Below are 22,331 nucleotides of genomic sequence, written 5' to 3' on the forward strand. Positions count from 1 at the left end.
GGTGGACCCAGTATACGAAGCAGACAGGCAGTTTAAGTTTAACAGTTTATTAAAGACAAAAATAAAGACAGCAGAATCAGCGTCAACCGCGGGAACCTCTGCAGGAGGAGACAACAGGTTAGTAACCTTGTTTAGCTGGTAGTCCTTGTACACAAACATGTAGGTCACTAATCCCAATTGGTGGGCTGCCAACCTTGTGTGGCGACTGCAGCTCAGAGAGTCCCTGAAGCGGTCAGAACCCTGAAGATGAAAGTTAGCAGGATTAGCCATAGAGCAAAGCCAAAGACGAGGTCGGGGACGTGGTCAATGGTCGGAGTCAGGAGATCAGAGAGCAGATGAGATGCCGAAGGACGATCAAGGACAGAATCACGTCACAGTTCAGGTTCGATACACAGAGCTACAGAAAGGCTGGATGAGGGCAGTTAGGAAACAAATCAAGTGGGTACACAACAGTCAGATATAAGGCAGGTAGTCAGGACAGGCTTAGAAGTCGAGAAGCAGACAGGTCAGGATCAGGAATCAGAAGTAAGAGCACTGGAATAAGTCTGACCAATGGCTTGAAAAAATCTGGCACTGATCACTGGTCTGAAGAATGGTCATATAATGGCTAATGCAGGTGGATCAGATGAGCGAGTAATCAGAACTGGGCAGAGTTAAACAGGTGTGTGAAATGAGTGATCAGAACAAATAACAGTGCTGAGATTATAACTGATTCCTGGAATTTCTAAAAGTAGATTGAGATGTATTTAGATGTAGATTTAGTTGTCAGGCCCAATTTCTGTGTAAACAACTACCAGTTTTGTCCTTAAGGTAGACACCCTGTCTACTTCTAAGACTAAGCTTTAGTTTTTTCTTTTTTGAAAAGGCTTATAGTCAGAGTGACTCAGGTTATCCTGAGCTGTCTCTAAAGTGATGCTGCTGTAGGCTTAGTTCAACTTTTAACTTTATGTTATCTGCCTATTCTCAGCATCTTTCCTTTTGTACTGTTTGACTGACACACTGTACTGGAGGGAGCCTTAAGCTAACCTGCTGCATCAACAACTTCAGTCACAATTATAGATCATAGACAGATAAAGATAGATGATCTGCCTCTTTTTCAGTGTTTACTCTTGTTTCTCTTCTAGACATAGCCATTTGCTTAGCTTTCACTCTGTGTATCTGTAGGTGCTTTTTAATCCCTTTCAAAATGAAAACCAAAGCATAAATTATCTGCTGAACTGTTTGTTTCCTTGACAGATCCCCTATTGAGCTAGTTTAAAGCTACTTTGCTCACATAGAAAGTGTTTATGGATCAGTGCTTCTATGTTCCTTTTATATGTCTCCTCCTGTCTACTTGAATCCCCAGACGGACTCTGAAAAGTGCCGCTCACACTGTTGCTGCATGCATGCTCCATGTGAGAGATAGCTATAGATTTAATTATAGCTTTCACTGAATAACTGTTTACTTTACTTTGAAGTTGCATAGTCACCATTTGCTAAAATCTGTGTGTCTCACTAACGTGCTATTCTTTTAGCTGGAATGCTTCTCATACTCTAATAATGAATTGCTGCAGTGCAGGATGTGTAAGGCTCTGGCTCATGCAGTCAACTGAATCTGACTGATGGGGGAGGGAACGGGCTGTCAGATTATCATTAAGATGTCTTTGCTCTTAAAAATGATTTTGTGAAAAGAATAATTTTTCTGTTTTAAACTCGCATTTGAGATGTCATGAAATTCTTAACCGTTTCTTTGCTGTGGTAATTTAGGGTGTTTAATTAAATCAGTATTTAAAAAACATTTTAAATGCCACTGTTTAATTTTAGGATGTCTGCACCACATGCACTCTTCAGGGAGCCCAAGGTAGCATTTTATTTATTAATCATGCCTTATAAACAATACAAATCTGTAAAATAATATGTTTATTGGGACTTAAAACTAAATCAGAAATTTAAGCAATATATGACATGCTGCAACTGTCCTTGAGATATGTTGCCACAGTCCAAGAGTTTGGGTTGTTTGCAACAGTAAATATTTTTTTATATAATATATAAAAAATTAATTTAATGTCTTCATATTTAAATGATATAGGCCATTGGTAGACAGGTGTAAGTTTAATATATAAGTGGTCTTGGACTAAAGAGGAGAAATGAAACAAATCGCAACCTTTCCCAGTCTCCCCTACTTTTTGTATTTGCTGAGCATTTATGTATTTGCAGCATGTTTGCAAATCTTTATTACAGTACGTTTATATGCATAATTATGCCCACATATGCAAAGAATTAAATTTTGTATAGCATATTACAGAACTTTATAGGTTTAATCTGATGTTTTCCCTGATTCAAAGTATGTTTATGCAACTTGTTCATAGCAACTTCTCAAAATCCCACAAACAATTTATTGATCTTCAGATGAATCAAATGCTCTAAGAAAGAGGAAAGCAAGTGAATAGAAGGGGGTAAATGCTTTTTCATCACACCCATGTTCCTAGCAATAGAAAATCCCTTCACATAGAGCAAACTCATGAAATGACCTTTTTTTATTTTGGCAGCTCTGTTAGCTGAGATGAATGACCGACTACCTAGCACTACATCATATAGCCATAATACAAAGGACTAGGGCAGTCCTTAGATGTCCAATGGAAAAGTATGAAACAGGGATAATTATCTTTTGACTAAGGTGTTTTAGAAGGTCAACAAAACAACTAAAATTGGAGCACGAGTCATGACTCGTTATACCACCACAAAATACACTAAAAGACTGACCGAATATCAACAATAGCAACAAATTATTCTTTATTTAATCTCTTAACACATTACATTTTACAATCAACTTGCTTCCCAAAATGCAGTAAAGGTAGAAAAAGAAATTTAGTGGAAAGGTAAACAGTTTGAAAAATTTAGATGTTTTTATTAAAACTAATCATCATTTCTAAGTTAAACAATGTTAGCAAATCTAATTAAACATTTTTCAAATGACGCATGTAGTCACAACAGAGAGGGAAACTTAGCAGGGGGACACCTCTAGCCAAACCTGGCTAATGACCAACTGGGGTTTGACGACCTCATTTTAAATTTTAACATGTTTAACATTATTTTAATATGTGTAACATTAATGTATATTAATGGCTACTTTTTGTGGTTGTTCTCAGCAGAAAAACCTTAATAAGCAAAGAAACATAAGCGAGAAAAAGGTTTTACAAATCTTTTTAAGGCTGCTGGGTTTTTTTTGATGATATTAAACTGAAGACCTTTAAAGGCCTGTAGACCCTTTTATGGATCCAAGGGATAATTTATATTTAATTAGCAAGATCAGGTAAAACACTAAAATTGTATTTAAACATAAGTCAAAGTTAGTTTAGAGTTGCTGTCTGCAGCCACAACTCAGACCATAAACCATTAAATCTCCAGCTCTCCAAGACGCTCAAGGAAGTTCTAAGCAAAAACCAACAAAAATGGCTGCCATGATAGTTCAAAATGAGAAACTTGTCTAAAAACATCAACAATGATGCATGATGAATTTAACAGCAAAGGCTCAATATGTAGATGATTCTTTAACTGCAGTTATCTCTGCTACAATGCTACTGATTGTACATACAGTAACAGGACAACAACAAATGATTTAGTGTCAGCTGTGCTACAGTATATCTCTTAAAGTCTGTCTTGGTTGTTGAAAATATTTATGTTCCTGCAGTTTTAGTTACTGTTAAATAAAAGGTTACTTCCTTCGGTAACTGCAATGGGTCACTTGCAGAGTCTTAGTGTACAGATCAATGCTACAAGATTGAAAACTTTGTTGAAAATACCTAGAGAAATGTCAGTGAGCTGAGTATTTCTGCACAGTAAGAAATTTGTCAACATTAGCTCAATTTCCTTTGACTATAATTCTACAACTAACATTCGATGAGTCATATTCATAAAAACATATTGGAAATCAAGTGTCACAATATGCTCTTGGTGGTAGAAATGATTGTGATAGTGGATTTCATAATTTCACTCTGGCAGCCTGCTGTGTTAAAGCAGTCTGGCAGATTGGTTATAAAGGGGCTGTTATTAGAAATAGTAATCTGTCAAACATACTAGAAACTGCTGTCAGAAAATAATTGAAGCTTTTGTCAACAAACAGAAGAGACAGTCTTATTGAGCCAAGTTCTGCATAGAAATGTAAATCCTTGCCATTTAGAGTCTGCTTCATAGAATTTTATCTACAACAAAACTGTAAATCACACAACCTGGGGAGAGGCAATGCCCGCTAGGAAGGCTTTGAATTAAAGTCTAAGCAGCAATGGAAATCTTAAGCTCTCAGTAACATTAGAATAAGGTCACAGTATAAAGAATATGTGCAAAATCTTCAGGGATGGTTAAGGGTCCCTTTTTCTTGTGATGTGGCAACCATTATCGAATGGCTAAAAAATGTAGGATACCGAAGAGATTTTCTATTAATATTAGAAAGTGTGAAGAAGGGTGCACAATGCAGCAAAGATCAAGTTGCTTAAAGGTTAAGGTCACATTATGCAACTGTCTGAACTCTGTTCACAGCAGCATCCCCATTCATGCAGCCAGATAACTATAGCACACAGCCTCTGATTTAGAGCTGCAACTAACAATTATTTTGCAAATTGATTAATCTGTAGATTATATTTTCGATTAATTGATTTATAATCGGATAGTTAAAGGTTCCTTTTAGAGGAATTTTTACTGAATTAAACCAGGTGAAACTAAAATGTTTCTGATTGAGGAGTTCTGGATTGATCATATAGACAGACAAAAAGTTTTTTATATATTAAATGCAAAATGTTGGCATATTTTTTTAACAATTTTGATATAACTACTGCTCTAAGTGGTTTACTCTGTCAGCTAAAGGAAAGGCATGTTTTAGTTTCTACACTCCATCGATTACTAAATTAGTTGAGGATTATTTCAATAATCGATTAATCGGGATTAATCAGATACATTTTTTCAGCCTTACTCTACTTATCCTTTGCCTCACTGGCTTTATTCTGTAATCTGATCTAGGTTCACAGATTCAGTAATCATTAGAATAATTTTTTTTTTTTTATTAATTTCCTTGACGGTTTGTTCGTGAACGTTGGAGCAATACAAATAAATGTACCAAGAGGCATAGAAATTTTTTTTTAAAAGGGTGCACAGGCAATAACCAATATATACTGAGGGGTAGCCAAAAGGGCGTAGGCACCAGAACCTCAGGGTCAATCTACACTGTTCCAACAGGAACCACACAACGTCCATCTTTCTAAATAAAGGCAAACTATAGTTTCATACAGCCTTGCTAACAAACAGATGCATATATTTAAAAATCTGTCTAGATAAAAGGTATATTGGATAAAATTCTTCGAGGTTTGAGTTCTGGAGCGAACATCTTTTCCATCGTCATTACTTACCTAATTTTATTAATATCATTCTTCATTAAATTTATATTTACAAGTACTAATATCTACATAAATTGATAATTTTATCAGTTTTTATTAAAATAGTTATATACAGTATCTATGATTTCACTGAAAACTCTTAGATGACTTGCAGAGACACATCATTTTTAAATCATATAACACAAAATCTAGTTCTGAAAGAGGATGGATTCTGTACTAATAATCTCTAATGTTGGTATATTGATGTGCATAATTAACCACAGTGCTTGTGTTGTCAAGTAATTGGTAACATATATAAAATTTTAATGTTTTGAATATTCTACTTGAGAGAAAAAAAAATGTAGGGGTGGCCAATGTTTGGATAGGGGTGGCCATGGCCACCCCTGGTCCCCCCATCTAGCTTCGCCTCTGAATGTACTACATTTACCACCATGCACCACAAATAAATATTATTGGCTTATTATAGTTTGGAGTTGAAAAGGGCATTGGCCATTAATGTTGCTTAAAAGTGGATGATTTTTATTTTTCAATAGGAAGTATAAGGTTATTGTGAAAATGAGCCGATCAGATCTGGGCTCTGAGGCTGTCTGTCCTCTCCCTCACTCTCATTGGCTGCAGCAGGATGAACTCTATCCCTCCTGCTTTCTCCAACCTCAAATGCAACTGTGCGCACGGAGCTTCGCAGTGGAGCGAGAGAGAGAAGCAGAGGAGAGGAGGGATCTTCACCTGTAGACTTTTTTTGTTTGCGCTTACCTGTCGTTCAGCAGCGTAATACATAAACATGCGGTACTTATAAAGCAGGCGCTCCGCGTTTGGAAATTTGCATCAGTGCGCAATCGCTAGGAATAACTTTATTTTTGCAGGATATTTATTATTTTTTTTTTTTTTTTAGTGCTGGATTGTGAGGGAAATTGTCGTCCTGTGCCTCGATCCGAAGGGAGATTGCTGCATGGAGGGATGTCGGCATGGCTTGCACCAGGAGAACCAAAACTTTGGTGTCCACATGCGTGATCCTGAGTGGCATGACCAACATTGTTTGCCTGCTCTATGTCGGATGGGTTACTAACTACATCGCTAATATTTACATCAAGGTGCCCATGCCTTTAGCGGAGGGACAGTCGCAAGGGGACAAGAAAGGTGATACTCTCCGGATCATGGAGCGACTGGATCGTCTGGAAAACGTGGTGAACCAGCACATCCAGGGTAAGGCTGCTGATATATCGAATTACAACAACTAAAAAAAAAAAAAAAAACAAGGATCAAGAAAGTCGTTTTTATCACCAAGAAAAAGTTTAAGCAAAGTAAGCAACAATTCATTTTCTGTAAAAGTACGCGTAAAGGTGCCCGTGTTTCATAGGGAGCGCACCCACAGTATAACTTTTTTTTATGTTTGAAAAAAAAACAAAGAGATATTAGTCTAGATTCTCAGTGGGGATAAAAAAAAAACAGCTGGAATAAAAAAAGAACAAAACTGCGTGTTTTCTCAAGATTAGATTAGATTATAACCTTGTAAAATACAGATTGGCATATGATTGATCAGGCTGAAATAATTTATGTTTATGCACAGTTTCATTATCATCAAGAAAAGGGGATTACTATATAATTTGTCGTTGTTTTTTGCAGGCACTAGAAAAATAGATCCATTACTAAATCCAGTTAAATTTTACTCAAAGAAATATTGAAATTTAAATGAAACATATAGAGCTCTAACTGTACTTTTCAATAAAGATAAGTTCCTACATGATTACTGAATTTGTCTTCAAACTGAACAAATAAATTTGTTCAAGTCTCCAACAAACAACAACCTGAAAGGTTTATATTAAGAACATCTATCTCTGTTTAGTAGCTGATATTGTGTCAATAACTTTGGTTTTTAGGAATATCTCTTGATCCACATTTAATTTCAGTGTAAAATTAAGATAGTATGATCGATTAGGTACCTGAAAAAAATCTCATGTATTTCAACATAAATGTAGGTCAGTGTTTTTCAAACCTGGTCCTCAAGGCACCCTGCCCTGCATGTTTTAGATGTTTCCCAGCTTTCATACACCTGTTATCAATTGATAGCAGATTATCAGGCTTTGCTGAACTGCAATCATCTGAATCAGGTTTGCTGAACCTCAGAAACATCCAAAACATGCAGAGCAGGGTGCCTTGAGGAACAGGATTGAAAAACACTGATATAGACCATTTAAGAAACCTTTACACTCCCAGTTTTCATAGTGACTTGATATAGGATTTATGACATTTGTGGTCATTGCCAATGCGCATTATAGCTTCCCTAATCACTATATAGGGGACTATATAATGGTTACGCCATATTAGATCATCCACCCTAACCCCTAAATCCCTCAATTACTCTATGGAGGCGGTGGCTATATAGTGGACTTTATAGTGAACTCAGTTAACTGACCGTTTGGACAGATGATCAATACTTTTCGCTCCCTGTTGGTCACATGACCCACGTGACTGTGCCATCTTTATTATTTGTCGCCACTGTCAGGTAGCACCAGCGGACTACTGTGACAACAGGTATATCTTCTCATATAGGGACCAGGGATGAGCACTACTTTTCAAGTCCACCAGTTTTTACTCCACTAGACATACGGACGCTTATCTAAAATGGTGTAACCACTATAGAGTTCCCTATATAGTGATTAGGGTAGACATTCAGACACAGCCCTAATTAATGAAAAAAGTAGTGGACTCTAAAATTTCCCACAATGCCACTTGAAAATTTGTGAAGAAAAGGATCATATGTCCGAACGATCAGTTAACGGGGGTTCACTATAAAGTCCACTATTTAGTTCCCACTATAGTTCCCACTATATGTAGTGATTTAGGGGTTAGGGTGGATGTTTGGACACAGGCAATGTCCATACAATACATTTCTTTATTTATAAGCTAACTACTTAAAAGGAGGTTTTCTGCTCCATGCAAGCTCCTTGTGAGGGATTGCTGTAGAGTCAATGACAAAATTGCATGTAGATATCTCCTGTTTCCACATGCTCATCCAGGAGGAGCGTATCCTCTAAGTCAATGACTCGGTGCAATCAGCTGGTTTTCCTTAAGAGAGAACCCAATCTGACTTTGTGATCTGATTAAATTGTCCCTGTATAGTGCCACAAGATGACATTTGTTGTGAAGCTGCGCTATATAACGAAGCTGAATTAAATTGAATTGAACTACTCTTTCCATTGAGCCGTAACTGCCCAAGGAAAGTGATTGAATTCTACCCTAATCAAATGCATGTAAATTGTTTCCACCAGTTTTTTATGGCCCTTTCTTGGTCCTTGTGGAATGTTGCTCTTTCTTTTCAAAGGTTCTGTCAAACAGAACACATGCCTTGTGTTTTGTTAAATGTTTACTACTTTTTTTTTAACCACTTACCTATTCTTTTTTATATATTTGACAGATTTAATCTTAAGCAACATTGTTTGAATTCTGCTCCTCTATACTCCTTACAGGAATGCAGGGATTTTTTTAGTGTGCTTGAAATCCTTCACTCTGGTGTGTGTACTTTATGCTTCATCACACCCTGTTAATTTCTCTCTGCTATGCCTCTTTAAAAGAGCTGTTCTCATCATCACGGGTGAAAGAAGGCTCATTTTGTGCAGGTCTCTGGCTGAAATGGTACAGAGCTGTGCAGAACAGAAATCCACTCATGCTTCTTTGAGCAATAAGGCTCTGTGCTCAGCTTGGATAAACATTCCTTCTGGAGGCAGGTCTCCATTTTAGCTTGGCACCAATAGGCATTTGTGGGCGGAGCTCTGTGAAGTGTCCCCAGTGACTTACCTCTAAAGTGTATATATGAGATGCCTCTATTACTTTGACAAAAATAACCATTTGATGTTAGATTAGTCCTAAAAATATTAATTTAGCTTTAGCGCTCATTGAAATTGCTCCTTAACAAAAACTGATATCTGTTTTCTCTTCTTTGTACTGACATCTAAGATGTTGTTCAATTCAAACTATGTGCAAAAACATCTAACAAAAATATATATTGCTGATAAACAACTATTTCACTTTGACCATACACTAACAAGGAGAAAAGGAAATTATCAAAGATAAACACTTGGTAAAGTTTAATAAAGTATGTTTTTAGAGATCTTAGTCAATGTAAGTCTATAAAGGCCTGTCTAGAGGACTCTCCTCTGAAAACGCTACCAAATGTGATGAAACTCATCTGACTTTGCCTTGAGTAAGACTCTAAATGTAAAACAAAGATCCTCATTGAATATTTTATAATTTACAAACAGAAAAACATTTTTCTTGTACATAACCATTTCAACAATACCAGACTTACCTGAAGATGTTGGCAGTTTGTAGGAACAGCTCTTATCTGTGCCATCTGTTGTAAGCAGTTGTTTATGTGAGTTTTACACAAATGGGAAGCTGTCAGGATAATGCGCCCCTTTATGTCCAGTAGCACTTGTGAGGCTGATTATTTAATGGATTATATAAAGTTGCTGCGCCTAATGCTATGTTCAGACCACGCTGGAAGCAGCAAAAGAGCTTCTGCTGCTTCATTTTTGATGCTTGTACACATTAAGGTCAGACGCACGTCAAGAGCATCCTTGAGGCTCCTGAAGCGCGTACATTAAAGTGTGTGCATCTGATGCTTCTGCTGCTCCTATGCTTAATGGCAGAGAGTGGCTTTGCTATATTTGCTGTTATAAGTGGATAAAAAGTAGTTTATATATGTTTTTAGGTGAGAAAGTCAACCTGAAAATTTCATCTATGCACTCAGGTTATCAAGACTACGATCCTGCCTTCAAATATTATTTCGCTGTCGCCCTCTACTTTTTGTGGCGGCTGGAAGGTGTTTTTCATGTACGTAATCCAAACTGCAGGCACCAGAATAATAAAAGCAAACATATTTTGCTGACCGGTTTCAACATTTTAAGTTAATTTAGGCATTAATAAACTGTTTTAGAGGAGTGATCATAGCGATCTGCAACAGCAGCGCTGTGTCTGTCTCCCTGCCAGCTCCCAGATCAGCTTCTCTATTTGTTTAATGTGGATAAAGTTAAAGTTACATTTTTCCAGCTCAAGCAGCTGCTGCTTCCGCAGTGCATCATCCGCCTAAGATGCTTAGAAGTAGTGAGGCGCTGCTTACACATGCTGCTCCTGCTGCTCAAAACGTGCTGCAGAAATTTTTGCCATGCCTTCATGCGCATCAACCATTGACTTTGAGTGTAAACTAGCTATTTCTGCTGCCTCTAGCGCATGCGGTCTGAACATAGCCAAGCCATTATCTAAAGATAATGCTGGAGTTTTATATTAAGGAGTTTTTTTAAGTAATGAAGTGGTGTTTGATCTTAATTGTTTGTCTCAAAATATGGTAGTAGGTGACTTTTTCTAATAGATAAGGCATGTTTCTTATGTTTCTCTGATCTTTATGTTGTATGATACAGGAATATTTAAGAGGAATTAAACAATAAAGACACAAGTGTGGATGCAGTACCATCGTTTAATGTTTTCCACATTTGATCCTTTTCTAAAATAATATTTTATAACTTTCCAAAAAAAATGTTTTAATATATGTTTTATACCCATTCAAAATCTACAAATCTAAAAGGGACGTCTGTGTTTGGCCCCTCTGAGTCAGTTGTTTTTAGTTAAACTTTTTCTTCAATCACAGCTAGTAATCTTGCAGTCTTTGAAAGTCGCTGTGACGTTTCTGTTGTTTGTCCTACTTTTATATATAAAGCCACAAAGCAGCTTTTTCAAGATTTTTGTCTCAACATGACTTGTACCAAACTGCAATTATGGCTCTAAGATTTTCTGTTGGTTACTTTAACAATAGATATGTACTTCCTAAGCTTTAATAAAAACCCACACTTGGAGGATGCATGACTAGTTGTCAGTTAACAGATTCTCACAGAATTTACTCTTTAACCATAGTTAACGTGGGGCTCTTGCCTGTTTCTCTGATTTTTACCCTATTTGCCCAGTCTGTCAGTTATATTTTGGTTTGGTTTTTAGTTATGCTATCCATGCTATTCCAGCTTTTAGATGATATGAAGGTCAAGGATGCTAAATACAAATTTGTGTCACACTTTATAAATATTTATATTTATAAAAGGTGAGAAACTGAAGGATAGCCTTGGCTGTCATGATTATATGATATCAAACTCAGTATCAATACTGATACACTGGCAATTTTTTATTATTATGACAAAATAAATTTTTGTAAGTAGGGCACAACTAATGAGGACAGATTAATTTCTGTAGGATCGAAAACAAATCAACAAAGAAATCACTACGGAGTTGCTTGTTGGTATCTAAAAATGCTTTATTAGGATGTTTGTAAGAAATGAAGAAAAAAGTCAACTGAATTATAAAATGTGGTTAACTAAATACACTGTATACTTTTAAAATAGACACAAAGATACTTTTTTTATTGGTAAATTTAAAGTAAATTGATAATTCTAGTATCAATTCCAGCTCTCCATAAAATTCATCTCTCATTTAGAGGAATATATTACTTAAGTTTCCCTGTTTGGTAAAACAGTAGACCACATCCTTCTAAGGATCCGGCCTACGTAGACTGAATCCTTCGAAGACATAAAAAACGTGCAAGGCTGGAATTGATCAGCTCTAAATTGGGATGGTCTTGCCTTCAGCAGCCGTCCCCGCCCTCACCTCAGCATAACTTCGATTGCCTAGCAACCGTGACAGCCTGAGGCTTAGATCTGTGAAGCCATTGGAGCCAAAACCTTTTTCGTTTTTTGATACCCCCTTCCCCTGATATAAATACATAGACTAATATATTGAAGGAAAACACAGATCTTAGGAGCTACACATTCTTATGCCTCTTATACCGTGTCTTGTAGCATCATCTATTCTTTACAGAAATAGAAACAGTTACCGCAACATACAACATATAAAAGAAGTTAAAGTTATTGTTTAGATTAAGAGGAAATTTCTTACTTTTTATTATTACTCACATACATATAATGACATCTTTTTTGAGGAAACAGCAAAGAAAATCAACATTGTTTTGGAAAATATGTAAGCTTAAGGGCAATGTTTAAAAATAAATGTTTGTGTATTTTGACAATAAAAATTGGGCCTATGATCATAACTCAGAATCCAAGACAGTGGACACATATTTTCTATTGTTGTCTGGATTGGGGCTATATGCTTTGATTTTTGCTTATTATTTAATCCTTAAGGAACTCCAGCAGCTGTACCTTTGTTGCATGCATATAGATGAGCTAATTATACATTTCCTGAAGTACAGTTAGCTGAATAGTTTCTAAGCTTAACTTGAATTTTATTATAGATGTAATGATATAATGAAATTATATTAAATTAAATTCAATATTAAATTTAAGCCAGAAGTCAAACCCAGTGATAAATTCAATACCATAAGTTGGAAGTGCAGCGAAGACCACCCAGAAGACTGACAGCTGACAGACGGGCTGTGCCAAGACACACCAAACCTCTTAACCTATTAAGTAAAATCTTCATAAACTGAGTACATATTTGAATTGAACAAACCTAAATCATCTTAAAAGTTTATTTTGAGTCACAAAAAGTGTATTATTTCCATTTTTAGTCACAAATTTTGCCACTGTAGTTTGCCATCACTGCTAAAGCTTGACCAATTCATACAGACCCACACTGAATCATGGGAAATGCATGGCCATGAAGGATAGTCATCCTATAAATCTGGTAAAAGGAGGATTCATTGGTTGACAGCTTTTGAAAGAGTCGTAGAAAGACTTGTGAATTGGGACTGCTTCAGTGCAGTACTGTGACGTATGTTAGGTTGTGTTGTGTTTGTGTGGATGGTTGGGTGTCTTTGAGTTGCCCTGTGATGGACTGGAGACCTGTCCAGGGTGTACTTTGCCTTTTGTCCATAGACTGCTGGAGATAGTCACCATCCCTACAGTGACCCTGATGGATAATCAAAATAAGATGGATGAATTTTAACACTCCTCATTTTGAATGTTTAAAGACGAGGCCCATTGTGATTTAGCAAACATTTGCAAATAAAATCTCATCCTGGACAATAATGAACAGTGGCCATCCTCAGAAGGCCACATTTGTACCATCCTGAACCCGTGGAGAGAACCATAGAAAAGTATTCCAAGGGCAGCAATTATTCAATTCAAAGATGCAAATTAGGCACCAGCTTAATTATAATAATAATCATACTTGTGGATTCAATGTGTTTATTATCAGTAATATTGTCTTATTTGTGTGTTTTACTATTTTATGAGGGAACATCTGGAGTCTGACAAAGTTATATTTGCATTTAATTAGCTGCATTATTTGCTTCAGTGGTTAAACTGTAACTTGCTGTGCAACTGGCTGATAGACATAGTAACATTCATAGCTTGTTGCTTATGCTTTGTACCTTTCTTTCTTTTTTTGTTTTACTTTTTTGTACGATGAAGCATCAGGGGGATTTTCCTTGTTTGGTTATCAAACACATGTAATTGACAGCTTAAAATAACAAGTAAAGGTTGGCCACTTTACATTTTTCATGACTGTTAAAATCAGCCAAGTCATCTATGAATTGTTAGACCTTAGAATTAAACCTTGTTTCTTTTCTGGCTTATTTACAAAAACTGTAGATACTAATGTTTTTCCTTTTTAAAACAAAATATCCGAACACCACAAACTGGAACTGATTTGGCTTTAAAGGCATGAACTGATTGTATATGTGGAGGACTGCTTCTCAAATAAAGCCAATAGTCAAAGAGACATTTACATCTTTAAGAATACAGTTTATTCCAATACCATTTTGTTAAACAAGAACAGAAGTTGTAAATTCTGACTCACACCTTTCATTTTCGTACTACTTTGACTCCCACACTTGATCTGTCCTTGCGCACATTTTCTATCACGTTCACTTTGTGTTAAGAGCTCTGCTGGGCTACATGTGAGGAAGTGAACAATCTCTGAAGGCTGACTCACTGCTGACAGCAGAGATGTATCTGGTGTCAGCTTCTCACTCTGAGTGAGACAGAAATATTCCACAATGTGATAAAGTTAGGCCGGCTGTTACCGAGACCAAAGAAAAAAACATGGCAAACGCTATGTAAAGTGGCTGCACTTTCTCTTAGTTTAACTACGGTTTGCTGTGGGAGAATTTGATGGAAAGCTGTGCTTAGCAGGTTCCCACATGCCCACCATGGGTGTTGTTAGGTGTATTCATAGCTCTGAGGCAGGAATTCAAACATTAGGGGGAAATCTTACATCTTCACATGTTAATGTCTAATTCCATTTGGAAATCAGGTCCATGTCTTCTTTTTAGGCTGTGGAAGTTTAATGCAAATTTGTGTTAGAGTCCTTTTCTCTGACTGTTCTCGAACTCTCCCTCCCCCCCTCCCCCCATTCTGCGGCTGCTTAGCTGTTGTTAAAATACTCTTAAAGGCAATGGCAGGGAGAAAAAAAAAAAAAAAAAAAAAACATCTTAAAGATCAAAATAAGTGCAACAGCGCTCTAATTTATTAAACATTGTTTGTTTTAGTTTTTGCTTAATGTAGAATTTAGAGCCTCCTAGCACCACATAAATACTCTTGGGGAGAAATGTTTATGAAATGCTCAAATTAATGTAAAATCCCTAACATTATCTTTGGTTTTGTTCTGAAGACGATGCTTGTGGAACCTACACACCTGAATAGCATGCTACATTATCTGCATCTGCATATCCAAAAATGACCAAAACTATTCGAACATAATAAAATAAACTAATACATACAGAAGTACATCTCCTTCCTGAGAGTGTTTAGATAGTCTCCTCTGAGCCTAAATAGAAATTCTGCACAAAGCATGGTGGCCAGACTTAAATCCTTGTCACACCTTGACGATTTAGACTGCGTATGCCTGACGTATGAAAATCTGGCAAAAACGCTAACATACGTATAATAAGTTATGGTACGTTTTGTAAAGTTAGTAGCACGCTGGCACACGTCAACATATGGCAAATTCGTTTTTTGGAGTTACGTTCTTGATGAGTTACGCATAAGTTATGCACTCAGAGGTTTTGGATTAGCTTGACGCCATGACTTATGAGTATGTCAACGATCATATAACTTACCTGTAATTTATGCCACACGTATGAGCATACGCTGGCATACTTCAAGAAATTTTAAGTATGCAAATGCCAGTGTGCTTCAGCGTACTTTAGCTTTCTGATAACTTGTACAAAACATATCCATAACTTATCCAACGTATGCCAACGTTTTTGCCAGATTTGTCGTACGTCAGGCATGCGCTGGTCAAAATCATCAAGGTGTGACAGGAGCTTAAATTGATTTGTTTAGTTCTTCAGTTGAATTACCATTCCGCTTTTACAATAAGTACAACTTAAAGGTTTTACTGTTTTTTTTTTTTTTCTGTCTACAAAGTCTAGTGTACAAAAATCTGGTGTTTTGAGTGGTTGCTGGAAACATTTCAATGAAAGAAGATTATTTTAATCCATTTGTTCCTGAGCATATTTTTAGTCCATTCATCCATCCTTTTTCTGACACGCTTATCCCAAGAGGAGTCGCGAGGGGCGCTGGTGCCTATCTCCAGCTGTCTACAGGCGAGAGGCAGGATACACCCTGGACAGGTCGCCAGTCCATCGCAGGGCAACACAGAGACAAACAGGACAACAACTATTCACACACTCACACCTTAGGAGAATTTAGAGAAGCCAATTAAGCCAACAGTCATGTTTTTAGACTGTGGGAGGAAGCTGAAATACCCGGAGAGAACCCACGCATGCTCAGGTAGAACATGCATGCTCCGTGCAGAAAGACCCCGGGCTGGGAATCTACAACCTTCTTGTTGCAAGGCAGCAGTGTTACCCACTGCGCCACTGAACAGCTCAATTTTTAGTATTAGATCATAATGTTTAAACATCCAGGTTCATAATTTTTTCCATGTATAATTTTCTCTTTAAACTTTATATTTGAACTGTATGTTAAACACATACGAGAAATGGGGAATCAAGTCTATATCTTTGACTTGAAAATGTAACTGTGAAAATAAGCCAATACAAATCTACAGATCTTGTTAAATATTTTTTAATTTAAAACAATCCAAACTGCTAGGTTAGTTTAGTCCAAAATATCTAAGTAGATTACAGCTCAAAATTTAATGTCCGACATTCAGTTTTTGCAAAATCTTGATGAAGGGCAGAGAAGAAAGATATGAGTTTAAAAGAATGGCCTTGATATTTGGTGTATGAGTGAGGATAACTGTGCACATATAACACGTTTCATGTTTTAGCAGCCATGAGGCCAGAGAGAGAACATCTTTACCTCACTGCTGATATAGCTGCAAATAACTGAGACAGTTCTCATGATCGCTTCAAGCAAATCCTACCATTAGTCAATGGGGAGTCACAGTAAATGAGTGTCTGCTGATGCTCAGAGGACAGTTATATTTAGGTGTTTATCTGATGGGACTTTAGCAGAGTGATAATCAGTGCAGTGTTGGATTAAACGAGTTTTGGAAACAAAGTGGTAGCTGCTTGTTGATCCGCATGATTTGAGTCCAAATTATGGTGTGCATGTTTGTGCAGGTTATGGTATGCTGCAGCACCAGATTTACTGGGCAATTTAGAGAAGAAGATAAAAAAAACAAAAAAACCCCAACAATCTATGAATATTAACCTAACAAAAGCCAAATTTACAAAGGTTTTAAATGACATAGTATTATCCCTAACTAAATGGAAAGAACATATTAAAAACATAAAATGAAAAAGAAGCTTACAAAGTATAATTGTCTTGTACAGGGTAATATATATATATATATATATATATATATATATATATATATATATATATATATATATACATCATTGCAGATACTTTTCTACTTCAAGGGATGATTGGTCTGTTTCAATTTGTCATGTAATTTCTTCTGAAACAGATTTTCATTTAAAAACTCATTGCTTCTGCAGGTGGGAGATTGAATCTACAACCTAAATGAGTACCGCTGATATAATGAAGAAATCAAATCCTGCTCTACTCTGTTATTTTAAAGCCACGACCTGACATCAAACATTTATCATGTGTAAGCGTGTTTTTATCTGCTACTTTGTTCTCAAACCTTCCTCTGAAGTTTAAGAGGCAGACAAGGCTAAAGAGTAAACGAATGTGAAGATGTGCCTGTTTATGTGTTGTGTGCATACTCTGTTAATTACTTAGAGTTTTTTTTAAGCATGAAAAATTAGGCAAATGGGCAATTTTTGTGGGCATAACTTGCTTATCTAATTAGTCTTCATTAGGGGCAAGCAGTGCAGGTGATGATAAGGAGAGCAGGGACAGCTCAGGACTAATGCCAGGTGCAGAGTAATGCAAACTGATCAGGCTGGTTTGGACTAGCAGGGAAGGATGAGCAGATAAGCACCTTAAAATGAAAATATCACAGTTTACTGCTTTAGTCTTTCGAAAAATGAAGCCTTAAGCCAAATGATATTTGGTATTAGATGATATATTTTAAAACTGCAGTTGATTTATGGATTTTGATTCCAAAGATTACCTCAAATGTTACGACAATGCATGTGGTACAGAAAATTTAATTAAGGTGTGGATCAATAATAATTTCAGCTTTAAACTGAGTGACTTTTACAATTCTAGTTTACCTGCTTTGAAAGCATTTCTTTCACTCTCAATGGTATATTTCTGAGCAAAACACTGACATCATAATAAAGCAACTGAATATCATTGATATCGCAAACATTGTACTGAACTGGCAGAAAGCATTTGCTAAACAAAAATGAACTGTAATGGAGAGCTTTACCTAAGATGTCGGTTTTGGTGACAAGTGTGCAGATCTTTAGATTTTCTTACTTCAGAAGGAATTTTTTAAAGATTTTTTAAAAAAAATTTAAATATTCTTTTCTTTTAAATATTTTTTTCTTCCCATAAACATTTAGTTTTAGAACAAAATATCTAAACATAACAAAATGATCTTTATTTTACCAAAAAAGTGTGAAAAGAATTGAATCTAAACAAAATATAAATTTCATTAAAATGCTGGTGATTATGAAAACACTAATCAGACCAACATTGTTTACATGTTTCTTTTTTAAAGGAATATTTCAAGAAAAATAAAACGGCACCTCCCTCCTGCAAAAAAGAAGGACGATTGAATATTCTTCTTTCATCACTGTTTCTATTCCCATATCAGCGTATGCAATATTTACATTGCCCAGGACTCTGTGAAAACAGCATATATTGGCTAATATATTATTAAGCGATGGATAAAAAAAGAGGGGAAAGTGAAGAGTCATTGCAACTGAACAATGTAAAAAAAAATATGACATTATTTTTTTTTACTTATCATAAATCCCTAAACATTTATTTTATTACAAATTATGCTGTTTAAAATGGTAATTGATTATTTTCAATGCTTATTTGTAATTAGCTAAACTAGATTTATTTTTATTCTCTAGGTCCATACAAACTCAGAACAGACAGATTTGTTCCTTTATTAAGGGTAGCAGAAGGGATTCCAGTGGTCCGTTTCATGAAGCAGGCTTAAAAAAATTCAGATTCAAATCCACAACTCTAAATAGATCTAGCCTAAAGTCGGGAAATCTAAGTTTTCGCTTTCACAATGGCTGCTATCAATTAGTTCAATCAATTTTAACTAGGTCCACTCAGATTTAAGCACGTTGGCAACAAGTATGAAACGCCATTATCAGTGGAGCACCAATTTGAAAAGTCACCATGACAACAGGCAACAAGAAGTGCCTATTTCACTCTGTTGGAACTAGAGATTTTAGTGCAGAAATGCAGAAAAATTGAATAAAAAAGGAGAATGTGTTTAAAGACAGAGAAACAGCGCTATGGCTACAAAGGAGAAGAAGATGGTGAAGGGGAAGATTGTTGCTCGAGTTAATGCATAAGTTTATATGACTTTGGCTATGGCAGGCCGTTTTACATTTATTAAATGCACTCTCCTCTCTGTTGCTTCATTTGTAGATCACAAAAATAAGATTCTTCCTGATAAAACTCACACTCCTAGACCTAACTGTAATAAAAGATTTTCTAAATGATATTTTTGTAGCAGAAACTGAATTTTAGAAAGTAAAAAAGAATTAAGTTTTATATAATTTAGAAATGTTTACAAATTTTAATTGGCCATTCTGACATTTATCAGCTTGTCTGAAAATAAATTAATATCTGAGAAACATTTTTTTATAGTAGAAATAATACAAATGCTGGCCAGTAATATTAATATTATTATAATATTAATACGGATATTTGAAATTGATTTATAGACATCCAGAATGTTAATTCTACATGTGGAGAATGCCATTTTGTTTGAAATGGCCATTTAAACAAAGACATTCTTTTTTCAGATATTAGGAATACATATTCAGTAAAACTAATACATATCAAAATGGCTTGCCATAGTGGTTGTTACAGTGCAAATATTACAGGATAATTTCTTGAGTGGCTGTGGAGCAATGCATCTATTTAGGTAAAATCTTCTGGTAGCAGGTGAAAATGAAGTCTAAAAACGTTATTCTATTATATAGAACCTGTAGGTCCTCTCGTGCGTCCCTAATAATCTGGATTAAGTCTTCTTTTACACAGTAAAGTGGGTGTTTGCAGCCGCGCTTCAGATGTTATCATCCCAATCAGTCCCATAGAATGGCTTGAGATTGTGCCAGTGGGCTCATTAGGTTGTTATCATCCATTGAATACTAATCTTAACTGTAAAATAATTCCTTTTACCCCGTGGAATATATTTATGTGTAATATGAAAATAGTTTCAGTTCTTCTTCATGTACTAAATATGAATAAATAAAAATAAAATGATAAACATCTCGCTCATATTAAACAAACCAACTGAAACAGAGGTTTAGGAAACTCTTTTTGTGAACCGTAAAAGTCAGACTTTCCCTGTTTTTAGGTTTTCGGTAAACCTTCTTCGTGAAACGGACCCCAGAAGTGTCTTCAGGTGAGGAAATCTTTTACTACACAAGGACTCAGCTGCAGAATTAAAGTGCTTACATTTAAGTAGTTATAGAGAGTCGTCATAGGTCTCTTCTGCAGAAATTATGTAATGGTTAGCAGAAAGTTCAGCAATTCAATTTAGTTCAGTTTTCATATATAGCAAAATACACAATATAGCATGTCAAGGTACTTTTACACAGACAATTCAAATCATAAAACAAACAAATAAAAACTGATAAGGGTAAAGATGAATATATTAACCTTAACCTCATATATTAACATGAGTGTTCCCAGCACCACTGATATGCTGTAGTTCATATATTTTCCTGTGTTGTGAATCTGCAACATATTGACACCAAAGCTGTGGACAAAAAAAACAGGGCAGGGAAAGAAGGTTCACACGAGGTAAACGCATGGTGACAAAGAGGTGCATGCGGATTACCGGATGCAGGATGAGGATGAAGCTACCATGTCTTCATTTAAAAGCAGGCGTGGCTGACATGTACACACATTGAAACTTACATTTAAAGCTTTTTCATCTTTAGAGCCCGGTTTGAAAACTGATTGTGTATGGTTTCCCCAATCGCCAGATCCATTTTGATGCATAGCCTTAACAACACAATACCCTTGTGGGTAAACATAATCTAATTTCTGTGGTGATGGGGCCCCTCTGACAAGGGATTTGACTTATAAAGGACAGTGGAACATTATCTTATGAAGCCTGATTGAGTTAGCACCATGGTTCACACCTTTTATATAAATGCAAGTATGTCCAGTATCGTCTCAGAACTGAGGACACCAAGGCTGAGATATATATCTTTCAGAAGCGTAGCAGAACTGATTTGATGCTCTGATTAAAGTAAATATTTAATAAGTAAATGATGGATATGATAAATTCTTTATTAAATCTCTGCATTTACATATTTCATATATTTACATACATTACTGCACATTTATTTTGTCAGATAATAATGACATCAAATGCACATTGTGTGCAAAACGACAGGCTAATTACTTGTAGTCCATTCTCATGCCTGCAACCTGTGAACAGTGAACCCTTTACTCTAAAGTTAATAAATCAGCTTAATGAAAATTTTAAGCGTGGGAATCAATAGAGCAAAAAACAGCGGAAGCCAAAGAATCACTGACTCAAGGTTGATAAAATTGAAAAAAAGCTGCAACTAGTCTAAACCATAAATTTGAAGATGATTGTTGGGAATAAAATAGCACAAAAAAAACTTATTTGAATGCCTTTAATTATATTTTTTAACTAAATATTTGATGGGCAATGTTTTCTGCTGCAGTTAACAGAAATGTGGCATTGAAGAGCAGTTTCACAGTCAATTAGACAATATGACTTGAGCAACTGCAGTACGGCAGATGGGAGATTAATATCCATAATCTACTGTTCTATTAGTTTTCTTTTTTATATTGGTCTTATCACTAATGTTATGTTGGAATATAACCATATTTTCAATGTGGTAACTTGATACCACATGCTGTATGTGTGGACTGTTAATTCGCATCATGAGTCTCCATTTGCTGCATGTACTGTGGTTAAAGCAGCAGAAGATGTGAGAAAGAGCATGTTGAGAATGTAAAATATTCAGTAATTTTATTGAATTGGGTAGTGGTTGCAGGCTAGACAGTGTGCTGGAGAACATTTGGTAATGAGAATAATCAATTATTTTACCTAGTGAGAGCTAAATTATCGTAAATGGACAAAATTGCACTGAAAATAAGCTTATACTTGAGCCGTGCATCAAGGATCCCCTCTTGAGACTTTATAAATTCATCAGTTCGTTATTGCAGAAGCTCTTTAGGTTACTTTTCTCCCCATCTGAGTTGTTGCAATTGCATCTGCTGGTAAAAAAAAAAAAAAACAGGCTGAACTAGATGTCTATTAAATCTGTTAGAAACAAAGTTGATGGAAAGCTGTTCAATCAGTGCATCCTGAAGTGAGTTAAACTAATAAAAAACCTTTTTTTAAATTGATATGAGGTTGTGAAGTCAGTAGTTTTGTGGGGATTTGAGTTGCTTA

At 35.8% G+C, this 22,331-nt stretch overlaps 1 protein-coding gene across 1 annotated transcript in view; it reads left to right on the forward strand.

Annotated features, from left to right (window-relative positions):
- Nucleotides 1-6,061: 6,061 nt before the first annotated feature.
- The window catches only part of galnt18 (polypeptide N-acetylgalactosaminyltransferase 18), a 99,219-nt gene continuing 82,949 nt past the window's right edge, over nt 6,062-22,331 (forward strand). The window contains exon 1 of the mRNA XM_015383479.1: nt 6,062-6,569. Coding sequence (XP_015238965.1) covers nt 6,332-6,569 — 238 coding nt within the window. The 5' untranslated portion in view covers nt 6,062-6,331. The remainder of the gene's footprint in view (nt 6,570-22,331) is intronic.

The sequence above is a fragment of the Cyprinodon variegatus genome, unplaced genomic scaffold (genome assembly GCF_000732505.1).
Source record: "Cyprinodon variegatus isolate N-32 unplaced genomic scaffold, C_variegatus-1.0 Scaffold285, whole genome shotgun sequence".
Lineage (NCBI taxonomy): Eukaryota > Metazoa > Chordata > Actinopteri > Cyprinodontiformes > Cyprinodontidae > Cyprinodon > Cyprinodon variegatus.